This window comes from Zeus faber (genome assembly GCF_960531495.2).
Source record: "Zeus faber genome assembly, chromosome: 13".
Classification (NCBI taxonomy): domain Eukaryota; kingdom Metazoa; phylum Chordata; class Actinopteri; order Zeiformes; family Zeidae; genus Zeus; species Zeus faber.
The window spans coordinates 17,396,298-17,423,153 of record NC_137198.1 but is presented as its reverse complement, the minus strand read 5'-3'; the positions used below and the strand labels follow the sequence as shown (position 1 = coordinate 17,423,153).

The 26,856-nt window shown below is 45.0% G+C and overlaps 3 protein-coding genes across 4 annotated transcripts in view; 2 read left to right on the top strand and 1 right to left on the bottom strand.

Annotated features, from left to right (window-relative positions):
- The window catches only part of klhl28 (kelch like family member 28), a 6,119-nt gene extending 3,045 nt beyond the window's left edge, over nucleotides 1–3,074 (top strand). Inside the window, exons 4-6 of the mRNA XM_080013061.1 lie at nucleotides 268–711; nucleotides 2,112–2,320; nucleotides 2,445–3,074. Coding sequence (XP_079869187.1) covers nucleotides 268–711; nucleotides 2,112–2,320; nucleotides 2,445–2,608 — 817 coding nt within the window. The 3' untranslated portion in view covers nucleotides 2,609–3,074. The remainder of the gene's footprint in view (nucleotides 1–267; nucleotides 712–2,111; nucleotides 2,321–2,444) is intronic.
- Nucleotides 3,075–6,405: 3,331 nt separating this feature from the next.
- dorip1 (dopamine receptor interacting protein 1) lies at nucleotides 6,406–9,849 on the bottom strand. Its single transcript, XM_080012354.1, has 5 exons — nucleotides 9,694–9,849; nucleotides 8,654–9,178; nucleotides 7,604–7,693; nucleotides 7,391–7,525; nucleotides 6,406–7,010 (listed from the first exon to the last, which is right to left on the bottom strand). Exons 1-5 carry the CDS (start codon nucleotides 9,777–9,779, stop codon nucleotides 6,827–6,829), a joined length of 1,020 nt encoding a protein of 339 aa, XP_079868480.1. The 5' UTR covers nucleotides 9,780–9,849; the 3' UTR covers nucleotides 6,406–6,826.
- Nucleotides 9,850–11,079: 1,230 nt separating this feature from the next.
- LOC307239271 (C-1-tetrahydrofolate synthase, cytoplasmic-like) lies at nucleotides 11,080–26,852 on the top strand. Of its 2 annotated transcripts, none has more exons than XM_080012616.1 (27): nucleotides 11,080–11,142; nucleotides 12,986–13,070; nucleotides 13,527–13,586; nucleotides 13,690–13,743; nucleotides 13,844–13,980; nucleotides 15,445–15,545; nucleotides 15,654–15,790; nucleotides 15,892–16,003; nucleotides 16,559–16,686; nucleotides 17,976–18,073; nucleotides 18,240–18,413; nucleotides 18,873–19,009; nucleotides 19,120–19,166; nucleotides 19,255–19,362; nucleotides 19,553–19,627; nucleotides 20,374–20,476; nucleotides 20,611–20,687; nucleotides 22,107–22,247; nucleotides 22,658–22,726; nucleotides 23,039–23,150; nucleotides 23,665–23,804; nucleotides 24,559–24,600; nucleotides 24,925–25,025; nucleotides 25,147–25,324; nucleotides 25,819–25,926; nucleotides 26,224–26,376; nucleotides 26,480–26,852. In XM_080012616.1, exons 2-27 carry the CDS (start codon nucleotides 13,023–13,025, stop codon nucleotides 26,567–26,569), a joined length of 2,730 nt encoding a protein of 909 aa, XP_079868742.1. In that variant the 5' UTR covers nucleotides 11,080–11,142; nucleotides 12,986–13,022; the 3' UTR covers nucleotides 26,570–26,852. The 2 variants fall into 2 exon arrangements, with proteins under 2 accessions (XP_079868742.1, XP_079868741.1); XM_080012615.1 differs by lacking the exon at nucleotides 11,080–11,142 and adding an exon at nucleotides 11,176–11,308.
- The last annotated feature ends 4 nt before the right edge of the window (nucleotides 26,853–26,856 follow it).

The window sequence follows — 26,856 nt, the reverse complement described above, 5'->3', positions numbered from 1 at the left end:
ATTCCTGGTGAAATCTTAAGAATGCTGGCCCTGTGGTTTTATGTACGTGCAAATGTATGTACTGTATGTGCCTTCTTCTATTTTGGTGTAAACTGACTGGGAAGAATAGTACATTTTTAAAATAATATTACAAATAATACCAAGTGTGCTGCACTGCCAGCACATATTGAAACCAGATTTCCACGCTCCTGTCTTTCTTCACTATCCCTCTCCTGTAATTCTATGACAAATGTAGAAAATTATTTGATGTTGTCTTTTGTCTTGTAGCATGGAAATGTATTTCCCTCAGACTGACTCGTGGATAGGTCTGGCCCCGCTCAGCGTGCCCCGCTATGAGTTTGGGGTGGCGTTGCTGGACCAGAAGGTGTACGTGGTGGGAGGCATCGCCACGCACATGAGACAGGGCATCAGCTACCGGAGACACGAGAGCACGGTTGAGTGCTGGGACCCCGACAGCAACACCTGGTCGTCCGTGGAGCGTATGGCCGAGTGTCGCAGCACACTCGGCGTGGTGGTCTTGGCCGGTGAGCTGTACGCCCTCGGAGGTTACGACGGCCAGTACTACCTCCAGTCGGTGGAGAAATACATCCCCAAAATGAAGGAGTGGCAACCTGTGGCACCGATGACCAAGTCCCGCAGCTGCTTCGCGACCGCTGTGCTGGATGGCATGGTGTACGCCATTGGAGGGTATGGCCCAGCGCACATGAACAGGTATTGGTTGTTTTTTTTATATTGACAACTGTTGTTTGATGAGTACGACAGTTATGACGGAGTGACAGTTTGTTTGTTATGGAATCCATTAAAGTGATTGAATGTGTGTGTTGTATACACAGTTTAAATACAACTAAAATTCACACGCAAGTAAAACGGTGAGCTAACTGGTTAGGTTAAATATCAATTAACCAAATTATATTTTCATCAAGTTAGCCATTATCTTATTCCACACTTTTTTCTTTTTTGTCATCCATAATATCCATTCAGTGTTAAATTGCATGTCAACATTATTTTTTAAATTAAGATTTCCTGTCATGTCTTTGCACCATTTGACAAACACAGTCAAATATGCTGAAAACATCCATGTTAACTTTCGTTCCTGTCGATGTCATTCTATATCAGCTACTTGAAATGTATTGATGTGCCCTTCTACTTACTAGTGTACGTTTTGATCCCATTGAAAGGTTTTCCGCCCTCTACTAACAGTCCTCAAGGTGTTCTCTCTGTGCTTTGTGGTTTATGCTGTGAGGGGCACAGAGGGACGAGTCTGTTGCTCGTCTCCTTGACTCCCCAAACCTCCCCAGGAGAATGTGTTTTGGACAAAAACAGTCTTTTGGGACTTTCTCTGCCCCAGCAGCCTTTCTACCCTAGATACTGTGTGGTAACCAGGGTTTCATCACCTCCGCTCTGGTACGGTGACAAGGGGCCAAAATGAAAAAAAATTGCATAGCAGGTGCAACAAGGTCGAAGGTATAACTTAAAATATCGTCTTTGCCTTCGCAGTGTCTAATTGTAAGCATTACATTTTTAATGTTCAATTGGGGTTGCGTGTTGATGAGAAACGGATGTTTACTTTTACCAGTAGGTTCTGTGGGTACTGTGGAGAAATGAAATATAAGCAAGTTAAAACATCCAATGCAAGCGTATATGGGGGAAAAACAACTCTGTTGTACAATATAGATAAACTAAACTGTCCATAAATGGACTTTGACTTTCCAATTAAGTAGCTTTTAGTTAGCTGGGTTCCTTTGTTTAGTCTCCACAATGCACTTTAAAAAAATACTCCCTTTATTGATAATTGGTAGATACTCATTCACATGAAACAGTTGCCTCACTTGAAACAGTTGCCTCACATGCAATTCGGAATATCTTGACCAGTGATTTTCTGCCAGTTTTGAACAGTTCGAAATATTCTTATTTAGCCTCAATCTACTGTTTCTTGGCCGAAATGTGAATTGCAACATATACATTTAGTGGTTGTTGGCTCCAAATAAATAATATAAGGGAAAAAAACAAATTTGAATTCTAAGACCTGGGAAAAAAAAGGGGGGGGGGGGGTCACGGTGCAACAAAGGTTGAGGAGCCTTTCTAACTTGCGCTGGGTCTGTCCTGCACAGCGTGGAGCGGTACGACCCCAGCAAGGATGCCTGGGAAATGGTAGCCCCCATGGCAGACAAAAGGATCAACTTTGGGGTCGGAGTCATGCTAGGTTTCATTTTTGTGGTGGGTGGACACAACGGCGTGTCCCACCTGTCCAGCATCGAGCGGTACGACCCACACCAGAACCAGTGGACCGCCTGCCGGCCTATGAACGAGCCACGCACCGGTGAGTCGTGAGGCTTCCAACCTGCCGTCATCTGATCAACCTCTGTTTGACCATATCAAGTTAATGATGTGAGCCATGCTTATTGGACTGGTTTAGCTCTCAGTAATCAGTGTCTTCTCCACAGGCGTGGGCTCTGCCATCGTGGACAACTACCTCTATGTGGTGGGGGGTCACTCAGGGTCGTCCTACCTGAACACTGTCCAGCGCTATGACCCCATCACGGACAGCTGGCTGGACTCCAGTGGCATGATGTACTGCCGTTGTAACTTTGGCCTCACCGCCCTTTGACCCATGGCCCAGCCGGCTAGGACTCCCTAAGAGAAGACTCGGAAGAAAAGGCTTTTTCTTTTTGTTTGTCTTTCCCCTTCTTCTCCGCATTTATCCTCCAGGGGCCGTGCAAGGCGCCACGCTGATCTGATTCCCATAGAGAGAGAGAGAGCGAGAACGAGAACGAGAGAGTGCGCCTGCTGGATGGATGGATGAGCCGGGTCAGCTAGCTTGTTAGCTGGCACAGGGACCCCAGAGCTGGCCGGGGAAATGAAGGGGAGCTGTACATGGAGAATGATAGGATGGACAGTTGTCATGGAGATGGAGACGACTGCTCCACTGCTGCTGGACTCCAACAAGGACTCTGAGCCATTTACCAGAGAATTGTTGGAGATTTAGCCTATGTCACTTTTTTTGTTGGTTTCTTTTACCACATCCTGCGTTATGTAGATAGACATGTACTGTATGTGTCCAGGTTTATCCGACTCCCATCTTTTCATCTTCCTGCTTTGTGCACAACCATATATCTTTTTTTTTTTTCTTCTTTAACACTTTAGTTGGCTTGTGAGTTGGTAGAAAAACGTGTGTGTGTGTGTGTGTGTGTGTGTGTGTGTGTGTGTGTGTGTGTGTGTGTGTGTGTGTGTGTGTGTGTGTGTGTGTGTGTGTGTGTGTGTGTGTGTGTGTGTGTGTGTGTGTGTGTGTGTGTGTGTCCCTATTATGTGCACGTCAGCGGAATGGATTGTATCGTCACACCTGTGTAAGGCTACAGCTCAGTGATTCACACCAAGTTGACTCACATTTGAGTCTGAGAGCTCCATGTCGAAATCAGTGCTTCACAAAAAGAGAAAAATTGGAATCTTTATATATTGACTTAAAAAGGGCTGCCTTTTTTCTCTCATGTAAATAGTCAAAATGAAGTGTGTGTGTGTGTGTGTGTGTGTGTGTGTGTGTGTGTGTGTGTGTGTGTGTGTGTGTGTGTGTGTGTGTGTGTGTGTGTGTGTGTGTGTGTGTGTGCCGATTGGGTCGTTGACAGAGGTACGTGACACAACCCCTGCCTAACTCTTGTTTTTAATTTTATTTTTTACCCCCTCTCTTAATTTTTTTTCTCCCTCCCTGCACTCGTATCGTCCTCTCTGTGTGTCTGCCCGGGAGCTTTTCTGAGATCTCCCATGTCTTTCGTCACACCTCCCTGCTACAAGAAAAAACGAAAAAACACCCCACCTGGACCCGCTCTTCACCCCTGGGTTGGTACTCCGCCCTAACTGGTGCTATATTTAGGATTCAGGATTTAGCTCTCCGTTCTCTCAGATACCGTAGATGTTTGTTGTGATCTTTGTCCGCATCAAAACGCCCTGAATCTTAAAACTCCTTCACCCATGCAATAATTTGAAATCTTTAGACCCCCCTCCCTCCAGTCCCCCTCCTTGTCCTTTTAGTTCTGTAAATTAGCACTTTAATTTGTCTTTCTACTGAGTTACATGTTCATCTCTTCCCTTTTGTAAAAGATACGACAATGCAAAGCATTATACCCCCCCCCCCCCCCCCCCCATCTACTGTCCACTTCCTGGACGGCGTCGCAGACATGCCAACCTCACTTGGCCGAGGTTTCAATGATGCGCTCGTGTGAGGTAGCCTATTCATGACCCTGCGAAAAGTGCCAATTTTTTTTGTTTGTTTTTCAAATTACATTCCCCATCACTAGTGCTAAAGGGAAAAAAAAAAAAGCAAAACAGCTTTTTCCTCACCAGCCGATCGCTCGTGTCCCCTGTTCTTCTTCAGGCTTAAATGTGTGTCTTGTGTTCTTCCGCCTGGTAACGACAAAGCAGCCGACCAGACCAGACCGCGTTGTCCAGTCTCCGTTAACGTTGGACTCCAGCTGGAGTTTGCACAGGAGTGGAAACTTAGACAAGATCTCTGCGTTGCACTTACCAAACCATATTGTAATTTATACACGTTTAATTTAGACTGATGGCATTTAGAAGATGCAATAAGACTTTTGTTTCTGTGGATTTTTTTTGTTTTGATTTAGGCCTTTTTTGTTCAATTGTTTTTTGTTTTTTTTAATAATCAGCCAAGGTATCTGATATTGCTGTCCTGAAATTTACACATGGCATGTGTGTCTGTTGATTTCTGTCTATTTGCTAGTAATGCTTGTGTGACGAAACATCAGGCCGTTTTGACTTTGTCTCATTCTCCCTGGCATTTTGTGCTGCCCTTTTGGTTGGAGTCTTTTTGTGCATGCAGGTTTAAAGGGATTGCTCGCCAGTTCATCCGCCGCAGGAGGCGCTGTAGACCTTGCTGCGCCCAGAAGCCTTGTACCTTTTTTTCAAAATCTCTCGGAAAAGCACACGTGCTCTTCCACTTTAACCCCCGGTTTCAGTCCGACCGCCACCAAAAAAAAAATAGATTTGTCGCGTGAAGGTTGGAGAGGGGGGGGGGGGGGGGGGGGAATTAAAAATCGAAAGTAAATGTCGAGACGTTACTAACATGTGATCATGCACGGCGATTGTTTTATTTTACCTCGCCTTTATATCGCCTGTAAAATACCTTATTTTTTATTTTTTCCCCCCTTGACTTCTTTTAACAAAACTTTAACTCGATGTTATTTGAAAAAGATGTAAGGGATGGAATTATTTTTTTCTTTTATTTATAATTATCATTTATTAAGTTGTATAACAATTATTTGCCTTGTTCGATTTATTTCCTTTCAAAATGTCTCGGCCATAGCACACATCACGCAGGCGTGATCGTGTGCTGCTGTCGTTTGTGTCGTCATGTGTATGTAATATTTTTTTGTTTTTGTTTGTTTTAGTGATTAATAATATTTAACCCTTTGAGGGAACCCGACAACATCTGCAAACGTGAAATCTGCAAAAATAGAAGGGATGCTTGGAAGTTGACCTTTTGTTCCGTGTTGTTCCGCCGCCACTCTCTCACCAAAGTGCTTGTTTAACCGCGGAATTCAGCGGGAGGACGGTTCGGTGTCGGGACAGCCGATGTCAATGTTTAGCCAAATTTACCACTCTTGCTTCTCTGACATTTCCATCCTGTGTCTGAAGTAAGGTGATAAATCTTGAATTTTATATCCTGTGGACTCTTACTGGATGTACAAGATGACCTTAGATAGCTAGCGGTAGCTCCCCCTTCCCCCCCACCACATTCAAACTTGTTTTGATTGGGGACATTTTACATTTTAGTCAGTTTGTGTGGTGCAGTTGTACCCGGTTGAAATAAATGCCTGCCTTATAAAAGGTACCGTTTGTTCTCATTGACTCGTTATGAACATGCGTGTGTGCGCGCAAGTGACACAATAAACAAATGCAAATGTAATAGAAAAATATTTGTATCGTGTTTTCAATAAATTGACATTAGCTGCATAGAAAATTACATTTTGACACTTCCAAGGGATTTTCTGTTTAACAACATTTTTCAGAGGCACTGTGTGATATTAAACTCCTTGATTAAGCCCAATGAAGAGATAGAAAAGCCGAAATAAGTCGGATGCGTAATGCGGCGTGTGTATGCTGAGGTATAGTTCAGAGTAGAAAAACAGCCAGAATGTGAAACGCACAGCAAGGTATTGCTTGGGAGAGCCACTATGTGTTCAAAATGTCAGAACGGAACGTTGATCACATTGTCATCACTTTGGGCCTGCGTACATAAAGTGATGAAAGTGAACAACAAAAAGCTAAAAATCAAATTTGGTTATTTCACTTTGAAGCGGTTTAAAAAGGAAGAGCACCAGCCACATTCGAGGCCGGGGCTGATGTGCGTAAAATGTTCTCAAAGAGCATCTCTGACATAATTTGAATGCAGCGTCGATGGGTAGGCCAGGGAATTAAACTAAACTGATATTGTGCACAATCTGTCCTATATGGCTTGTGACTGTGCGTGCTGGACACAGTACGGCTTCAGTGTGTTTCTTTAGTTTTCATATTTGCGCACATCAGCCCAGAACTATTATAGTCCATTATGTTCTTGGATGCCAAGCATGCCCCCCGCCCACACCAAAAGTAAAGCGGAAGCAATTTTCATTTTGCACATTGCGCTGCCTACGAGCTTTTTGTGTCAAATAGTGCTCGTGCCATACGACACTTATTAAGAAATACCAGACCGAGTCAGGGGACAGAGCAACGGGATGGAAATAAGGAGGAAATGAGGCCGTAAAACGTGGCCGATTAGAATGTTTTGCATGACCTCCGTCCACCCGCGGTGTCTCCGGTAGGACGACGGGGACCCTCACTTGTCCGTCGCTCGGATGTAGACCAGGGAGGAGAGCAGCAGGAGCTCGGGGGGCTTGTGCAACAGGATCAGATTGTCGCTCCTCAGGCCGTCGTAGTACATCCAGTAGCCGTCTATCTGGAAGGCCGAGGAGTAGTGATGCTCCTCCCTGTTGAAGAGTGTGGCGCCCTCCAGCGAGTACCTTCGGAAATGCAGGTGGATTTATAAACCAAACCAGCATATCATACAGGTGGTAGGGGCGGGAGGAAGCTAGAGGGCGAAGCACGGTGCGAACAAACACTATTTTTATTAAATGCATTTTACCGAATGCTTTGTATCATTTCAATTTGATGGCCTATTATATTATTATTACCATTATGAATAAAAATGGGAAGGATGTGTCAGCACAACCTTTAAATACCATTCCTTTAATGGAGAGAGCAGAGATTGAGTAAAAACAGTGGCTAGGTCCCTTGATTCACCTGCAATTTAAATCACATAATTGTGGGATTGTGGAATTTGTTACTGGCATCCTTCAGGAATATGGACGTTGAAGCGTGAGAATGAACCATGACGCCATACCTGTGCTGCGACAGTGCCAAGTGGTAGGGCACGTAAGACAGCTCCTCTGACTTCCACTGCTGCATGTTGAGGATGACGAACGGCGGGGGTCCGTGGCAGAAGACCCTTTGAGAGAACTCTCTCAGTCCTTCACACCTGTCAGGGAGAGGACCGGTTTGTCAATGAAACCCGAGGTCGCGCATCTGATCATTTGGGGATTGATCCACGTCTCACCCTAGTTCCTTGCAAAGCAGGATCCTGGGGCAGAAAAACTCATCGACAGAAGACTGAATGGGATCTTTGTGTGGCAGCTCATGGGGAGGGCTGTGAAGAAGAAAAGGACCAAAGTGGTCACGAACCCCGCCAATCACAGACACACACACACACACACATTCACATAAACTCCATTCCCAAACAATGAATCATTGCTGCCAGTGTCTGCTAAGAACGGGAAAATACTTTTGGCAAGACTAGAACTGTTACAATTACTACATGATCGTCTGACTGCAATCATTTTACAAAATCTTTACAGTATTTTATTATATGTTTTCATCCAATTTTAAACCAATGATGGAAGGCCACAACAAATAAAATGTGAATTTGATGCGTTTCCATGAGTTAAGGCAAATTACCTATATACCCAAATATTTATGTTCCAATGTTCAATACATGGCTCTTCGTCATGAGGTGGATGGGTATTATTACATGTAAAATGAACTCTTTATTTGTGTGACAATTAAAAGACAACTAAAATTCCATGGTTGAAACCGCCCTGGCTAGGACGGTTGGAGAAGAATTTTAGAACAAGCAATCCATTGTTTAACTGGCCCTTAAAAGGCTCTGACAGAACCTGGAGAAGGGTGGAGTCGGTTAAAAAGAAAACAAAAAAAAAAACATGCCCATGCCCATGCCGTGCCATCCCAGAGGGAGCTAAAGACTCAGCTAATGTTGAGGTGTCAAGGGGCAGAAATTAAATCCACTTGAAGATGGAGTTGCAAACCAGCTGACCTGTGCTATTACGAGCGTATTCAGTAGAGACACAAAATTGGACCAAGTCTATGTGAGCGGAGCTCCCAGCCCTTTGAGGCCTGGCTTCTCATCACACTTAAAAAATAGGTATACTGAGGCGAAGGTTTCTAAATCCTAAACCATGGTCATCTAGAATCCCAACATTACCATTGTTGTTACCCGCTGCTTAAGCGGATGTCATTGGGAGAGGGTGGACACAGTTTTCTTTAATACTGTATAATGAGCCATTGGCATGGCATGCAGCGCTGCTCTTACTTAATGTTGATTGTCCTCTTGATTAACTCCTGGAAGCGGGCTGGACACCTCCCATTGGTGCACAGGCTCTCCTGCATGGTGGACATCAGGTTCTCCAGGTTCTTGGTGAAGTTCTCATGCTCGTTGCCGAACAGGTCAATCTCCAGAGCCGCCCGGTGCACCGCTGACCTGTACTGGCCCTTCGACATCCTATCCCAGATCCACAGCATCTTCACCCTGGTGTAGTCGTAGGAGTCCATCAGGTGGAGGAAATGCTCCACAAAGCGCTTGCCCAGGAAGACACCCAGCTCTCGGGGGAAGCCCTGGTTGTCGCGTAGTATGACGTACAGGATCATGAGGAAGCCGTCGATGGTGCAGGTGTTTCTCAGGTGGATCTGGACATAGAGGGGGGTGCAGGAGATGGCCTTCCGCCCCGCCCTGATGGTGTACACGCCCCCCCAGGGGAGCACCGGCCTCCAGAAGGAGCGGTCCTCCTCGTCATTGTTGTTGATCGAGGCCCGGATCTCCTCAAACAGTGTCTTGGACCTGAGAAGACCAGCAGGGTTTCCGTTACAACTACGGTTCGCAAGCAGAAATTCAGGCTCGAGTGTGGACGAGTTTAGAGCTGTCACGACCATGACATTTCAGCCTATACCAGTGTAATACACACCCATCTTATGATGAATAGACATTTATTGACATTGACCACTGGACCATTGGAAACATTCAGGTTGACAGTTTGTTTCCCCCCCCCAATGGATGAAGATTATGTGCAAAAAATTGAATGGCTCCACATTGGCTTGCAATTCCGGTTGAATTGAGATGGAAACATACAATTGTAGGAATATAATTGTAACAGCTCTAGACAGGTTGCTATATTTCCGAGCCTGATCCGGACGCGAACGCAGCACTACGAGATGCGTATAAAATACATAAATGGCTGCGTAAATGCCAACGTGCGGAAAGAAGGGATAACGATCAAGACATCACAGATTGACCAAAACGACCGATCCGTCCTTGGGAATAGGAATCGGAGCCGTGCGGTTACGCCGCTGCCCTACCTTTCAAACTGCAGCTCCTTCTCAGTGTTTGTGATCAGCGTCTGGAGGTCTTCGGCGTCGTTCAAAACACAGAATTTACCCTCCATCGTTCTCTGTACATCTTCATGTCTTGATTCCGGGGTTGCGGCCTGGGAGCTTGGAAAAACGCGATCCCAGCGTGTTTTCTGTTGTTTTTAGGGTCTCTGAATGCGGCGCTGTACGTATCCCCTGCTAAACGTTAGGTTACGCCTATAAACATTGAGCTAGACCAGTGTGGATATGCAACACCGCCGTCTACGGAAACCCTACAGGAACAAAATAAAAACCCCAGTGCCTGACTGGAGCCCTGGTCAGGCACATTACCGTACAAGAAGCCGATCTTCGCCATTTGAGTCAATATCGAATGAAAACGATGTATTTATTGACCTATATTTAACTGTAATTACTCGTTTGTATATCTATATTCATACTTATTTCAGGTTTTATTGATGTATTTGTGTATTTATTTATTTAATATCGACTCAAATTCCGTTCCATAATTCTCTGCCTCCAGCGCAAACGCTGAACTACTGTGAGAAAGACTGCTAATTTGTGCATTCTGCGTGTCTTGGCTTACGGTAGTCTGTCCACCCCAAAACAAACAATATCCGTCTCTCCTGTGATATGAAGAAGTACCAACATTATTCGCAATTCTCAGTATCACGGGAGAGACGTCATGCATCCAATATGTCCACTCGATGGCGCTGGCGGCCCCTCAACGAACGACATATTAAAGTTCATTTAGGCATCAAAATTCCGGATAAATAGACAAATATGCAAACATAGTATACACCTCGTAATAATATAACAAGTGAAGGTGCAAAACATCCCCAGTCAAATGACGCACTTCAATAAATCGACTGAAATCTGAAGTCGCTCTCGACCATGTGCATTAACTCCAGACCCTCTCACTCTTCCACTTCTCCTTCCATGTTTCCGCTCAAGCGCTTGAGCGCTGAAGTATGTCATTTATGATTTGACTCGACGGGGAAAAAAAAAATAATAGTAACAAAAGAATGGACACAAATAGCAATCTACAAAAAAATAAATCAATAAACAATCAACTTCTTTATTAAAAAAAAAAGACAAACGTCACCGTGTCATAATTCCTTGTTTGATACTTTTAGAAAGTCAATAAAGATGTGAAATTAAAAAAACCAAAAAAAAAACCCTAACCACTTCCGAGGCGAGCCTCCCCTGCACGTGGGTGGGACACCAGTGCCCTCACCCTATTGGCCAATCGTGGTCCGGCGACGAAATTCTAAACCGACGCACGATTGGCCGACGGTCGTCCGAGACCCCGCCCACTTTCTTCGCCGCCTCCCCCCCCCTCAACATCTGCCGTCACGTTGGTCGCTATTCCCCAAAGTTTGTAACGCAAGCGCTACGTGCGCAGTGCCGTCTACGCGAACGCGCCTTACGCCGTCAACGGTGAGTAAAAGCAGAGTGCCTTTTTTTTGGGGGGTGGGGTTGGGGCCGCTCTTCCACACTTCCGAGTTGAACGTCAGAGTGAACGAGCGTCGGCGGAGCAACTGGACCTGTGGCGCCGAAACGCAACCATGTCAGCGCAAATCATCAGTGGCAAAGAGGTCTCCGCGTAAGTGTCTGGCGGTTGATCCGCCGTGTTGTCATACGTTCCTTTCGCGTGGAAAACAATTTACCGGGACCTGAACCCCATGTGACGACTAGCCGCTTAGCCGGTCGATATCTGAACCGCGGTTTATTTTCCGTTCTGCGAACCCTGTGCGCGCTGCAGATTGTGTGTGTGTGTGTGTGTTTTTTTGGGGGGGGCGGGGGTCTTGTATTTTAGTTATGGGCAGTTATGATGGGTTTACGCGAATATATATATTTGCTTTTTGTCGACCACGTGTGTCAGGTGATCGCCACCGGAGCTGCTCACTGTGATAGACAGATAGACAGACAGACAGACAGACAGACAGACGGCTACTTAATTGTTTCCCTATATACTTTTTTTTTTTTTTAAGGGAAATGGCGGTGTTGCAGCAGCGATCAGAACAATAACAATACAAATAGAGGCGGGAAAAAAACCCACAATTATTGCATATTGCCAGACTTTCTATATTATTATAATTTAGGTTTATTCAATCAGCCTAAAAGTTAACACAAAAAAAGGCAATATACAACAACCCTAAAATGATCAGTAATCCTCTGTATCAACAGTTGGCTGCCTTTCAGAATGAGGAGATTGAGGAGTATTTGAACATCGCCCTGTCTGGCTCAGATCACCGGTGTGGAGCCAGCCAGTTTGTGGTGGACGGGGGCGGTTGTACGGTCTTTAATCCACACATCATAATCCAGATTGTGTCAGATAACGGCATCATCAGATGGGCAGATTTATTCGTATCCAACTTTATATCTCTCAGGTTTATGGAAAGGCTGCATGGGGGCAGCTGTCAGCGTTCCAATCTGCTGTCTTATCTTTATACCAGGGTCAGACTTTGTCATTAAAAGTTGCTGTGGTGTTTATGCAACGCGTTGAAACATGGTCTTTGCCCTGTTGGTGCTCACAAATTGTGAAGCATGTAGGATATTCAGCATTTATAAGTTAACTCTAGGTTGTGATTAAATATATTTGTCACCATTAATACGTGTGCTTAATGCTCGGGTGTCTGTGTGTCTGTCTATGGGGGTTTTGGGACTCTGGGACATTTAGAAAAAATAGACTATTTGTCTTGCAACGTGAGGACATATTGATCAAATTGGTGTCATGCCTTAACCATCAGAGCTGAGCACATGATGTAGTATTTCATTACCGCCAATTGTAAGCACGTGAAGCTTAATTTGAGTTTTCACCTCGTGCACAAGCTCTGTCCAAGACCTTTTAGATCACTCAGTAGGATGAATAAATACACTCAGTATACATGAATAAATGCACAGCCCAAACTGAGTACAATGGAGGTTGATTCCATTGTATTTATTTATTAACTTTATTTTTTTGGGGGGGGCAAATGCTATAAATATAGTGGGTTATTGTAATCTACGTGTGGATATTGCTCATGTTAACCAAAAGTCTAAAGTTTAAACTTTTTTCTCCAGTTTCCTAGTAGAAATCCCAATTAAATGTTTACAAAGATTAAGATAAAAATGGGACTATCAACCGGTACTGACATTTCTGTTTAATTTTCTGAAGTGGCCATACTCCGTGTGCCAGTGTCCCAGTGTATCATCACTGTTTCGATGGCAGAGAGCCTCGAGCTATTTGTTTTTCTCTGTAGTAAACTTGTTTTGTGTTTGTTTGTTCTTCTGTACCCAGGCAGGTGAGGGAGCGGCTGAAGAAAGATGTGGAGCAGATGAAGACGAAGGATCCCAACTTCAGACCCGGCCTGGTGGTCTTACAGGTCAGTTGAAGAGTGTGTGTGTGTGTGTGTGTGTGTGTGTGTGTGTGTGTGTGTGTGTGTGTGTGTGTGTGTGTGTGTGTGTGTGTGTGTGTGTGTGTGTGTTCCGATTGGGTCGTTGACAGAGAGGTACGCGACAAAACCCCTGCCTAACTCTTTTTTTCAAATTATTATTATTATTATTATTATTGTTGTTTTTGATGCTGAATAAAGTATCCATCTATCTATCCATGTGCCTCCCTATGGCTTCTCCCTCAGAGGTTCAGGTAAGACTGATCTGGTTATAGTGTTTGCTGCATGGATGCACAGTGGTGTGTCTTTCCATCATGGGAGTCTGTTGATATCTTCACTGATGGAAACGTTCTCTCTGACGATTACTTCAGTGTTTTTACTATTGGCAGTACAACTATAGCAGAACATATATATATGCAATATCTGAGTTTTTGGTTGTACACACAGGTGGGCGATCGAGATGACTCCAATCTCTATATCAGCATGAAGATAAAAGCAGCAGCTGAGGTAAGACACTGAGAACACTTGTTTTTTTTTTAAGGTGAAAATGCACCGGGGCAATATCCATTCAGATTTTCAAAGCATATCCCATTTGGTACCGAATTATCAGATTGGAATAAACGCCACGCACATGAGGCTCCCCAAGACTGCAACAGAAGACGAGGTGAGGGGGAACTGAAGGGACAAACACGTTCAATAACATTTTCAGATTTTTTTTCGCGCCCCTTGAGCAAGAGTTTCGATTTCATTTCCTCCTCCGGCAGGTCCTCCGCAGCATCAGGGAGGTGAACGAGAATTCCTCCATCCACGGCCTCATCGTACAGCTGCCGCTGGACTCCGTCAACAAGATCGACACGGAGAAGGTCACCGACGCCGTGGCCCCAGAGAAGGACGTGGACGGGTGAGAACCAGGAGGAAGTGCAGACCAGTGGCTTTTAAAGTACTGGGATTTCTTCCAACTTTGGTATTTTGAATTCAAATCTGGTGGTGCGAGACTCCCAAATTGCTTATATAAAAAAAATCTATCTATCTATCTATCTATCTATCTATCTATCTATCTATCTATCTATCTATCTATCTATCTATCTATCTATCTATCTATCTATCTATCGATCTATCTATTTTATTTTTATTTATTTTTTTAAATCACCGCTTTATGTAATCTTGGGAGGACAGACAGAACGGCCAGATAACATGTTCTCTGGTTGCTTCAACAACGATAAGCCGTGGTGTTACAGCGTTAATCTTATTAATTCCTTTTATCAGTTGAAGAAAAATACGAGTCCTTGCATCACAGCTGTGGATGATGGCAACAGGAGATCAAAGCAAATTATCGGTTCTTGGTCTGTAAAATGCGGTTTACAGGCCTGATCTTATTTTATTAGGCCTAATCTTAGACTAAACCGCACTTTTAATGTGGACCAACTGAAAGGGCCCTTTTCAGTCTTGGTTTGAGACTAAAATAGTCTCAGACTTAAGAATTAAGAATCTTTATTTGTCACATGACACACTGCACTACAACACATGCATATATATATACACACACACATGCACTTGCACATGCTTTTTGGGTGGTGGCCTCTGCATTTCTCCCATCCTGGCTTGTCCTTCCTCCGGGGGGGCAGCCAGGAGCAGTGGGCAGCATTCGTCGACGCGCCCGGGGACCTGGTACCAGGTGTCCATCGCTGGTCAGACGATGGTGATGTGTGCATGTTTTTGGTGGGGTTCCTTACTGATGGTAGGTGGAGGAAACCCCATGTGAGCATGGGGAGAACATGCAAACTCCACACAGAAAGGCTCCTATTTGGGTTAGGGTTAGGGTAACCACTGACCTAGTTAAAAAAAAAAAAAAATCTTATTTCCTGAAGGAAGATTAAAGCTAATCCAATGTGAAGGTTTAAATTAAACCTGACAGACGCAGGTTTATCTTTGGATTCACGGACGTGGCCTCCAGGTCAACCAGGCTGATGTGGACGAAGACCAGCACCAAGACCAGACAGAAGGAGCTGACTAGCCCTTCACTACCTTGGTCTAGGACTTCCTAGTCTCGGGCTAGCCACGTCTCAGAAAGACGTTTTTAAAATTCTGGGTTATCTTAGTCCTGATTAAGATTAAACCCCATCTGTGAAACGGCCCTTAAAAGTGTGTGTGTGTGTGTGTGTGTGTGTGTGTGTGTGTGTGTGTGTGTGTGTGTGTGTGTGTGTGTGTGTGTGTGTGTGTGTGTGTGTGTGTGTGTGTGTGTGTGTGTGTGTGTGTGTGTGATGTACATTTCTTCCGAACTTTGCTGATTCGAAATGATGTTGTTTATTTTATTGTTTGTAGTTAATTTTGATTTATTGTTGTGTGTGTGTGTGTGTGTGTCTAGACTGACCAGCATTAACGCAGGGAAGCTCTCTCGTGGGGATTTGGGCGACTGCTTCATCCCGTGCACCCCGAACGGCTGCATGGAGCTGATCAAACAGACCGGTAGGTGCAGCCGTCCCCTTAGGGAAAGAGGGGAGCCGGGGGGGGGGGGGGGGTGTTGGGGAAACAAAAGGTTTTAACCCGCCCCGGGGGGCGATGGCGTGTGCGCAGGCGTGTCGGTGGCAGGGAAGCGAGCCGTGGTGATCGGCCGCAGCAAGATCGTGGGCGCTCCGATGCACGACCTGCTGCTGTGGAACCACGCCACAGTCACCACCTGCCACTCCAAGACGGTCGACCTCGCCGGAGAGGTGAGCCAGCCATTTTGGACATTTTTTTTGAGGGGGGCGGGGGTTGCATGGATTTATGTATGTATTTAACTTCATGTAGCGTGTGTTTTGTCTCCGTCCAGGTCGGCCGAGCGGACATCCTGGTTGTCGGCATCGGAAAAGCAGAGATGGTGAAGGGCGACTGGATCAAGAAGGGAGCCCTGGTCATCGACTGCGGGATCAATCACATTCCAGGTTTGGCAGCCTAATTATCAGCACCTCGATTGTGATTAATTGTGATTGTACGATCACAAGAATTAATCCAAATTCAAGCGCAAATATTGCCAGAACTTACAATTTCGTACCATTTTTCTCTTACTTTCCACATCAAATTGTCAAACCAACAGACCACAGCGTCAACTCATCATACACTACTGACTTTATTTGGAGATCATTTTACTTTGAATTGAAAGTTAATTTTATAGACTACAGTATACAGTATCTGGAACTCAAGCAAAAACCACAGTATTTTTTTTTTGAAAAAATAAAAACCAAAATATTTCATATGTACACGAAATATTTCATATGTATATGAATGTGTATTATCATAAAAAGCGATGACATTGGAAAATATAAAATATATGATTTTTTTCTTTAGCTTGCCATTTTTACCAATTCCCCCAATTTTACTGCAAAAAAACCCACAAAAGGTTGCAAATTGCATCGCAAGCCGCTGCCAGCATTTCTCGTCACGACAATTGCCAAATAAACTCCCAGATGGACTGAATAACGTCTCCGTGCTTCCCCCAGACGACACCAAGGCCAGCGGGAAGCGTGTGGTGGGCGATGTGGACTTCACCTCCGCCAAGGAGCAGGCGGGCTTCATCACCCCGGTCCCTGGGGGCGTCGGACCCATGACTGTGGCCATGCTCATGGCGGTAACACCAGTTTAACGAAACTCTAAACTCTACGAGCTTGTCGCTCTACTAATTAGCTTCTTTTTACTTTTAAGCAATGGCTGCTTAGATACAGTATTCTTCTGCCGACGTTTCGTCCCTTTTGGTTTCAGTCCAGTAGGTATTGCAATTTAAACTATCCAAATAAAAAATGACTTTTAATTAGCCTCATCTCAAGGCTTCCATTTACTTACCTTTATCTTCTGGACAATCGATCGGTTCTTTAGTCTCATGCATTCAGGGCTCCAGACTGCGACCATATAGTCGCATTTTGCGATAATTTTTGGTGACAGTGCCTCTGCGACTTGCAAATATGCAGACAGTTTTATTTATTTATTTAGGTTTTTTTTTGTTTATTATTTAAATAGTCATCGTATCTCATGTGCCCCGCGTATGCACGGCGTGTGCTGCTGGCACAGCCTGGAACACCTGTAGAGTCCAGACGGAGCCTTTTCCAGAACACTGCGTCTGTTTTTTTTTTTTTTTTTTTTTACTTTAATGAGCACAAATCTGTCTCTGCACCTGCTCAGCTGGCGGATTAAAAAAAAAAAAAAAAAAAAAGGGAGGGGGGGGGGGAAGAGTGTACAGACAAAGCTCATTCACTTGGGTGCACAAAGGGGATGTATGTGGACGTACGCGCGCAACATTTCCAAGCTCCCTTCCCTGAATGTGGACGCAGGGGAGGACCCGATTAGAATGCGTCTTGAGGGAATTAGGAGGAGGAGTTTGATGCCAGAGAGGCTGTACAGATGAGGTTCAGTCAGGGTAAAAGAGCTAGAAGACCCAACTACAAGGGTTGGCCTTCAGAGGTGCCACGCCCGAGTCCCTCTCAGGGGGATGTGCTCTAACGGGAGGGGAAGGAGAGGCATCGAAGAGAGAGTTCCTTGTTTACTTGTTTTGTTGTGGTTGTTAATGACAGTGATGTACTGACCACATACCTTACGTTTATATTTGTTCATTTATTATTTGGTATCAATGTTTAAAAAAGCACTATTTAACATCATGTTTTATTTTTAAATAATGCACTACTTGACATTTTGACTTTTAAAATTGATAAATTATTTCAGTGGCGCTTCTAAAATTTTGTGCAGGTGCTCCTAAAATTTTGTGCAGGTGCTCCTAAAATCTTGTGCAGGTGCTCCTAAAATTTTCAGTCGGGAGCGCCAGTGCTACCAGTTGGGGAAAAAAAGTGAGTCTGGAGCCCTGCAATTGGGGGGAAAAAGCTGTTTTTAGGAACTAACACATGAACGTTCCACGTGTATTTGTAACAGAACACAGTGCTGAGCGCCAAACGCTTCCTCGACAGCCACCAGCCTGGGAAGTGGAGCATCACCTACACAGAACTGGACCTGCAGAAGCCCGTGCCCAGGTCGGTCTCCCTGCTCTCACCTCATTCCCTTGTAGCTGCGATGCTTAATAAGACAAGTTAAGCCTGTTTGGTTCTTCCCATTGTTGGCTGCTGAACAGAAGATGTCATATTTATATATGGATTTTGTCTTGGCCCTTATGCCCCCCCCCCCCTCCCGGTGTGACAGCGACATAGTGATTTCTCGCTCCTGCATGCCAAAGCCCATCGACCAGCTGGCCAGGGAGGTGGGTCTCCTTTCTGATGAAGTGGAGCTCTACGGAAAGACCAAGGCCAAGGTCCAGCTGGACGCCATCACACGCCTGCAGTCGCAGTCCGACGGGAAATACGTGGTCGTCACTGGGTACGGTAGTGACTTTTAATGTCTTTTAAGCATTAAAGTTTAAGCTATATGTTAGAGGTGTCACAATTCTCCAAATCCATGATTCAATTTGTCTCTGGATTTTAAGGTCACAATTAGATTTTTCCATTCAAACATATGTATTTTTTCAGCACTGACAGCTATGCCATTGTTAGACATATCGAGTTTAGATTCATAAAGAAAACCACTTGTTTCTCAATAAGTAGCTTTGAGTCCAGACACATTAAATCATTATAAATGGTTATTTATTATTGTGTTTTTTTAGTGGAATGAATATAAACAAAATATTTCATACAAGAAATGCTTGGGAGCCGTAAGAGCCAGCTCTTTTCAGAGAGTCGGATGGTCCGGCTCGCTGAAAAGAGACTAACTTTTCACTGCAAGTGCGTGTCTTCCCCTCCGCCCGCTGCGTCCGTACTCAGGAGTGTCTTGTCCCTCTAGCATCACACCCACCCCCCTGGGGGAGGGAAAGAGCACCACCACCATCGGTCTGGTGCAGGCTCTGGGCGCCCACATGAAGCTCAATGTGTTTGCCTGCGTCCGCCAGCCCTCCCAGGGCCCCACGTTCGGAATTAAAGGTCAGCGCTTTCAATTAATGTCGCCGGATTGCAGCAGAATGGACGCCCACACATGGGAATTTATGATTTGAAGACTGTTTTATAGCGGTCATATTGTGCTGTGTCCACAGGGGGCGCCGCAGGGGGCGGCTACTCGCAGGTCATCCCGATGGAGGAGGTAACTCACCGCTTCCTTTGTTTCTTTTCTTTTGGGTCAGAATGGTTTTAGATTTAGCCGTTGAGTTAAAATCCGAATTGCTTCGCAGTTCAACCTGCACCTCACCGGGGACATCCACGCCATCACCGCCGCCAACAACCTGGTGGCGGCGGCCATCGACGCCCGAATGTTCCACGAGAACACCCAGTCCGACAAGGTGAACATGCCATCTTTTCGTCGGCGTCCCCTTAAACTTTGTGACGTTTGATTTGTAACTGTGTGTGTGTGTGTGTGTGTGTGTGTGTGTGTGTGTGTGTGTGTGTGTGTGTGTGTGTGTGTGTGTGTGTGTGTGTGTGTGTGTGTGTGTGTGTGTGTGTGTGTGTGTGTGTGTCCGTGTCCGTCCTCAGGCTCTGTTCAACCGGCTTGTTCCTCTCTCCGGAGGGAAAAGGCAGTTCTCTCCCATCCAGATCAACAGGCTCAAGGTACGGGTGGGCGATATGTCAAAAACGTTTCTACCGGCGATTGTCGGTGCGGACCGTGGGTGCCTCTCCATGCTGCCCTGTCTCCCTCTCCCCCTGCAATCCTATATGGGATTATTTTGGTTTTAAACCGGTCGCAAACCAGCAAGCCGAAGGACGTGAAATAAGTAATTTGCCGTCTTTGCATGCGCAGCCCGGGACAGTTAAAACAGTCTTTTAATTAGGTGTTTAAAAGGATAGCAAAACAAAAGGTTCAGATCGTGTAATTATCCCGGAGGAAGCCCGTCCTGGTCTACGTCTCTGCTCCTGCGGCAGCGGCCCCCCACCCCCGGTAACAGGTGTGTCTGAGTGCGTTACCTGAACCAAACTGAACAAACCAAAGAAAGAAAGCCCGTTTCAGAATCACCTGGAAACCTGGGGTTTGAACTGATTTATTTCTTCTTTTAGTGGATTTCTCCAGAAGGTGACAAAAGCACCAGATGTGGTTAAAGCGCCGACACAGAATACCAGTTCCTATTTGCACACGCTTGGAATTGTACTTTACGGGTCATTAATTTGGCAAAATAAAAGGACAAAAATCGTCAAAAGAAAAACAAAAAACCCCAGATGGACTCGCCGGTTGCCAATATAATTGTCCGATCGCCCAAGCCTAGCTCAAAATACAAGAACTGCAAACAAACATTTTTATTTTAAATTTTTTTTATTGTAGCTTGGGTGTCTCTCTCTCTGTCTCTGTCTGTGTTTTCTAGAAACTGGGCATTGAGGAGATGGACCCCACGGCTCTGAGCGAGGAGGAGATAACTCGCTTTGCCCGCCTGGACATGGACCCTGACTCCATCACTTGGCATAGAGGTTCGAAACAAAGCACATGACCTCTATCTACCTACTCTATCGATCTCTCTATCTATTACTGTATGGATCTACTTGATCTATCGTCTCCCCACTCAGTGTTGACCTGCAGGTGTTCCACTCCGCTCTCGTTCCAGTGCTGGACACCAACGACCGTTTCCTGAGGAAGGTGACCATCGGCCAGTCGTCCACTGAGAAGGGATTCATCAGAGAGGTAGGCAAAGCCGTTTGAGAAGCAAGTCTCCGATCTGACTTGTTTGATACCCCTTTCCCACTGCACCCAAAACCCGGTAACACCCGCCAACATCTGGCATTTGTCCCCAGTGAGTGGCAAAGGAAAATCCCGGGTCAAATGACCCGGCATTAGACCCGGGTTCACCTCTAACCAATCACGTTAGTCGACATAGAAATAAGCTCCACCCCCTCCATACAAGTTGCGCTTGTAAGCACACACACACACACACACACACACACACACACACACACACACACCCCCACACACAGAGCAGCGACACACCGCAGCGTCCAGAACTCTGAGGAGAAGCAGAAAGATGATGTAATATGACAACAAGGACACATACATTTATAGTTTGGCGTTTTTTTGGATACTACACTTCTGACCCAAAGCAGACGGGAAATATCCATTGTGTAAAATATGTCGAAAAGACGTGCAACACCACAAACTTTTATTATTTAATTAGATCTACTTGCCATATTTATTTTGTTTTTGATTTTCTCAAAGTTTTATTTCAGTTAAATGTTGATTAAAGCGGCTGCACTTTTTACTTACTGATTACAAACAGAAATTATTTGATTTCAAATTGTAATATAATAAAAAAATTTTTAACCTTGTTCACTGAAGGGACCCATTTTATTTTGAATACTCAATAAAAATATATTATAAAACGATGTGCATTCATGATTTCATTCTTTATATAGCCTATCAATTGTTTTTAAGCTTTATTTATAGATATTATTATCACTATTACTATAATACTGTGTGTGTGTGTGTGTGTGTGTGTGTGTGTGTGTGTGTGTGTGTGTGTGTGTGTGTGTGTGTGTGTGTGTGTGTGTGTGTGTGTGTGTGTGTGTGTGTGTGTGTGAGAAACAGTTCAAAACATGTTTGTGTCCTCACACATGGCATCGCTTGCAGCTCCAGAGCAATGGGTCCGAATCGTGTCCGTTTTATTTAAGTCCCAAAAGGTTGATGAAATGTCTCTGAGGGACATGCAGCGTTTAATCCGTTTGAATGGAACCGTGTTGTTGGGAACTTCCACACGGAGTGATTTCCTTCCACAGAGACACCGTGAGGCAGGACTCTGTGCACTAGGATAGGACAAGTGTATCAAGTGTATGTAGTACTAATTCTAGGTGTCACCACCGCGTCATTACGTCGGCTGATGCTGCGTCGCTTCGTTCGGGGTTCCTTTGAAACTCGGGAAATTGTAATTTGTTTTATTAGTAATGCTGATGTAAAGAGTAGTGACAGCACGAACTGATGCTACTTTCCATGGGAACTCAAAAAATGGCGGTGTTGGTGTCGATGCTGGACCCTTTGTATTGCTGCCTGCAGCTATATTTATTATTATTATTATTCACTTTGTCAAATAACTGTTTTTCCCCCACCCCTAAGGCCCAGTTCGACATCACGGTGGCCAGTGAGATCATGGCGGTGCTGGCGCTCACCAGCAGCCTGGAGGACATGCGGCAGCGTCTGGCCAACATGGTGGTGGCTACCAGCCGCAGCGGATGTCCCATCACCACCGAGGACCTGGTCAGTTCTCCTTTTGCACCTGCTGCTCCCCCAAATGCACATACACACACATTACAAGTTGGAATCTACTAGCTTATCATATTGACTATTTCTTTTTTTCAATTTCATATTTGTGTTGATACAGAGGTGTATTTTGTTGTTTGTTGTTTTTTTGGGTTTTTTTTTTTGTATATTGCCTTTTTTTCTTGTTTATATTTATGTATTTCTTATTGTTTATTGTCCATTTTAGGTTTATTCTATATTGTCACATTTTTCTTGTTTCATGTTATATAGGTTTTTTTTGTTTTGTTTTGGTTTTTTTTGCTTCATTGAATATGGCCACTTTTTGTCTATTTTTATCCTTTTACTTTATGAATAAATTATGTATTTATCTTTTCACTCATCTGGGGGAACCTTCCTCTCCTCCACAGGGTGTGAGCGGCGCTCTGACTGTGCTGATGAGAGACGCCATCAAACCCAACCTCATGCAGACCCTGGAGGTGAGTGACTCCTCTGGCCCGGAAGGGAGAGCGAGGGAGCGCTGCTTAGATCTCAAACTGGGTTAAGTGTGTGGAAGTTTGTGAAACTAAAGCTTCCAGCAAGGCCGGTCCCACTGTCTGGAGAGGACAAATATGCGTTTTGCTGCAGGCTGTTTCTCTACTTGTGAGAGACTCATTTGTCATCCCCACTCTAAAGTCGCTGAATTAATGACTCCAAAAACTTGCTTTTTGAAGGGTCTGATTTTCAGTGAATATCTGGGCGTTGACCTTGCCCAGGGTGCTGGGCAACTTTAACTGCTGTTTCCGTGACAGGGGACCCCTGTGTTCGTCCACGCCGGCCCCTTCGCCAACATTGCCCACGGCAACTCCTCCATCCTCGCTGATAAAATCGCCCTGAAACTGGTCGGACCTGAGGGCTTCGTAGGTGAGCGGAGCTGTGTGTGTGTGTGTGTGTGTGTGTGTGTGTGTGTGTGTGTGTGTGTGTGTGTGTCAGTAATTGTTAATTATTTGGGTTTATTAGATATTGTGAATTTTCCTGGTTTATTACATATCATTTTATTATATTGTTATTTTAGTATTATTTGGTTGTTCATTTTTCAGTAAATTAAAATTGTTTATTATGTTTTGTTGTGTATTGCCCAATCTTTCTATGAAGTTATTTAATTTTAGGTTTGCTGTTGCCAAATTTTTGTTCTATTTTTATTCTATGCTGTACGTTAAGTTATCTATTTCATGCTGTATTATTGCCTATTGTTTTCAATGTGATCTGCTGCAACACCGCAATTTCCCTCCTGGGATGAATAAAGTCTATCTACTTTATGTATCTGTCTAGTGTATAGTGTCACCCGAGATACACAAAATAAAATGCTGGTTGTTGGACACACTCTTTTTTTTTTTTTTTTTTTTTTTTCTCACTTCTTCCTCCTTTCTCCAAACAGTAACGGAGGCTGGTTTCGGAGCCGACATCGGTATGGAGAAGTTCTTCAACATAAAGTGTCGCTACTCGGGCCTGAGGCCTCACGTGGTGGTGCTGGTCGCCACCGTGCGAGCGCTGAAGATGCACGGAGGAGGACCCACCGTGAGCTTTCCACCTTGACACATTTAGTTCACTTACGTCCTTTAAACACCAGGGGGCAGAATCATCAATCCAAGTTTGCCCGATCGATTTTTCTTTTTCTTTCTTTTTTACAAATGAATTTATCAAGACAAGAATCTGCTTTGTAAACTGATTTATAGATATAAAAAAAATAAATTGTATCTTCACTTAAAACTACATCAGAAAGAAACAAGTTTACTACTTGAATTCACTGTTTTTGTACAAGATAGGAATATAGAAGGAATCGTCGAGTCATGATTTGTTTCCATTCAAACATTGTTAAAAATGTCGTGACTGGCTCGAACCGTGAGCCCTGTAAACTGGATTGTTGTTAAATGAAATGTAGTGAAAATGTGAGACTTCTTTGAGAAACCGGAGGCTTTTTTATGTATATTGTTTCTCTATTCAGATCCTCACGTCGTCCCCTCTGCTCCCTAATCTCAGTGTCGGTATTCAACATACAAATTTTTCCGTTTCCCCCGCATCCCCTCCGGTGTTTTAACCTCCCGGCCGAATGCAGGAGCAGCGGTGTGAATTTAATCCCATTTCCTGCCGCTACGAGGGGGGAAAAGCCTCATTCTTATTCCGTCCTAGTTTGTTTTCTCTCCCACAAACAGTGGATTTGCGTCACGGTGCTCGGTGGCAGCAGAGCTCGCCAGTCTGTTTTTATTATTAATACTAATAATAATACTGTTTTAATAATAACGGTTTATTGTTGGGTTTGTCCTTGTTCTAGGTCACCGCTGGAATGCCACTGCCCAAGGAATATGTAGAAGAGGTAATTTCTCTAAACGGCAACAATACAGAGCGTGTGTGTGCGTGTGCGCGTGCGCGTGCGTGTGCGCGTGCGTGTGTGTGTGTGTGTGTGTGTGTGTGTGTGCAAATTATACGCTGTATATACATATATTTGTTTATATATATTTTTTGTATATATAATTTATTTATATGTAACACACCTACTGTATATTAGCAGTTCCTCTCGTATTGGGTTGAATGCACATCTCAATATAATCTTTTGTTTTTTAAATGCTCATTAATCCTATTTAACAGCTGTTCATTAAAGACTTGAGGTGTGTGCGCGTGTGTGTGTATGTGTGTGTAGAACCTGGAGCTGCTGCAGAAAGGCTGCAGCAACATGAAGAAGCAGATTGAAAACGCCCAGCACTTTGGCGTGCCCGTGGTGGTGGCCGTCAACGCTTTCAAGTAAGTGTAGCCGTCGGACGCAGTCGAAAAAGGACCAGATAAACGGTTGCCGTTTACCTGCGGCCACCAAAGGAGAGCCAAGCCCCCGTGCCGCTTTGACTGTCGCCGTCCCGACCTACAGGACGGACACGGAGGCCGAGCTGGACCTAATCTGCGGCGAGGCCAGGGCGGCCGGTGCGTTCGATGCCGTGCCCTGCACCCACTGGGCCGAAGGGGGTGCCGGCGCCGTGGCCCTGGGCCAGGCCGTGCAGAGGGCCTCCGAGGCCCCCAGCAACTTCCGATTCCTGTACGACGTGGAGGTACGGCTGCTCACTTTGGCCCGGGTGTACTCTGCTTGGATCCCTCTCTCTCTATTTAACTACTTTTTATCCAACCAGAACTGTCGTCCATTGATCGCAGGTGTGTCTGTTTGTTTTTTTACCATTTCCCTTCCCAACAACAACAGGTTGCTCCAGTTCTATTCTTTAATATACGAAATACATATAATATCAAATGGGACTTGGATATCTACCAATGACCCCCTAGAACGTGCCTTCCCCACTTTATGTGATTTACTAATCGGAGACTCTTTCAAGTGCGACTTCTTTTCATCTCCGTCACGCAATATTAGAAGGTTTTCCTGAATTTCACATGCCCAGAACATACCATGACCTGAAACGTAATAATATTCGGTACATACAAGACTTAGGCAATCTCATTTTAACCTCACTGAAACCTTATCAACATTTCTTTCTGACTGACAAAAAAGTGTGTGTGTGTGTGTGTGTGTGTGTGTTCCTGATTCTCTGTTTAGCTCCCTATCGTGGATAAGATCCGAATCATCGCCCAGAAGATCTATGGAGCGGACGACATCGAGCTGCTCCCCGATGCCCAGCAGAAGGTGGAGCGCTACACCCAACAGGTCAGTGCTCCCGGGCCGGGAAACACTGGGAGATATTGAAATAACACTGTGGACCCTGTAATAATTTGATAAGTACATAGGAATCATTTGTACCTCGTATTCCTATAACAATAATTGATCCTGTGCATAGCATGGCTTTTTACGATAATTGTCTGTACAGCAATGCCCCAAAATTCTGATTCTGAAATCAGACTAAATTCTCCAGAGGTCTTGCCCTGAATTTTGCGCACGCACACCCACACGAGCACGCACACACTAACGCACACACTATACTGAACGTTTCCTTCCCCCTCTCAGGGTTTTTGCAACCTGCCCATCTGCATGGCCAAGACCCACCTGTCGCTCTCTCACGAGGCCGACAGGAAAGGCGTCCCCACGGGGTTCGTGCTTCCCATCAGGGACATCAGGGCCAGCGTGGGCGCCGGGTTTCTCTTCCCGCTGGTCGGCACGGTAACCGCACGCACCGCCGTCTCTCTGGAGCCCCCGGTAGAGAACAGTGGCTCTGAGGTTGATCTTTGGTTGAAGTGAACTGTCTTTCCTCTCCCCCCTCTAGATGCCCACCATCCCCGGCTTGCCCACCAGACCCTGCTTCTACGACATCGACCTCGACCCCGAGACTGAGCAGGTCAACGGACTCTTCTGAAAAAACAAAACAAAACCACAAACAGCTGTGTTGAAATGTGATGGATTTGGAACCTGGAAGCTCCGCGGGTGCTTTTCGCCATCGTCAGCTTTTTCTGCACTCGGCTCCCGACATCTGTAAATAATTTGCTGGCTTCGCCCCTGCGAGGCCGCGCCAGGGTAAACTCAACGTGCTCCGTCGGTCAGAAGCGTTTGCATTCCTTTGAATTAAATCTTTTTCCTGCGCATAAATGAGCCCTCTTCCACCCCTTTTTAATTCACCCATGTCCCCAAAAACAATAAAATATC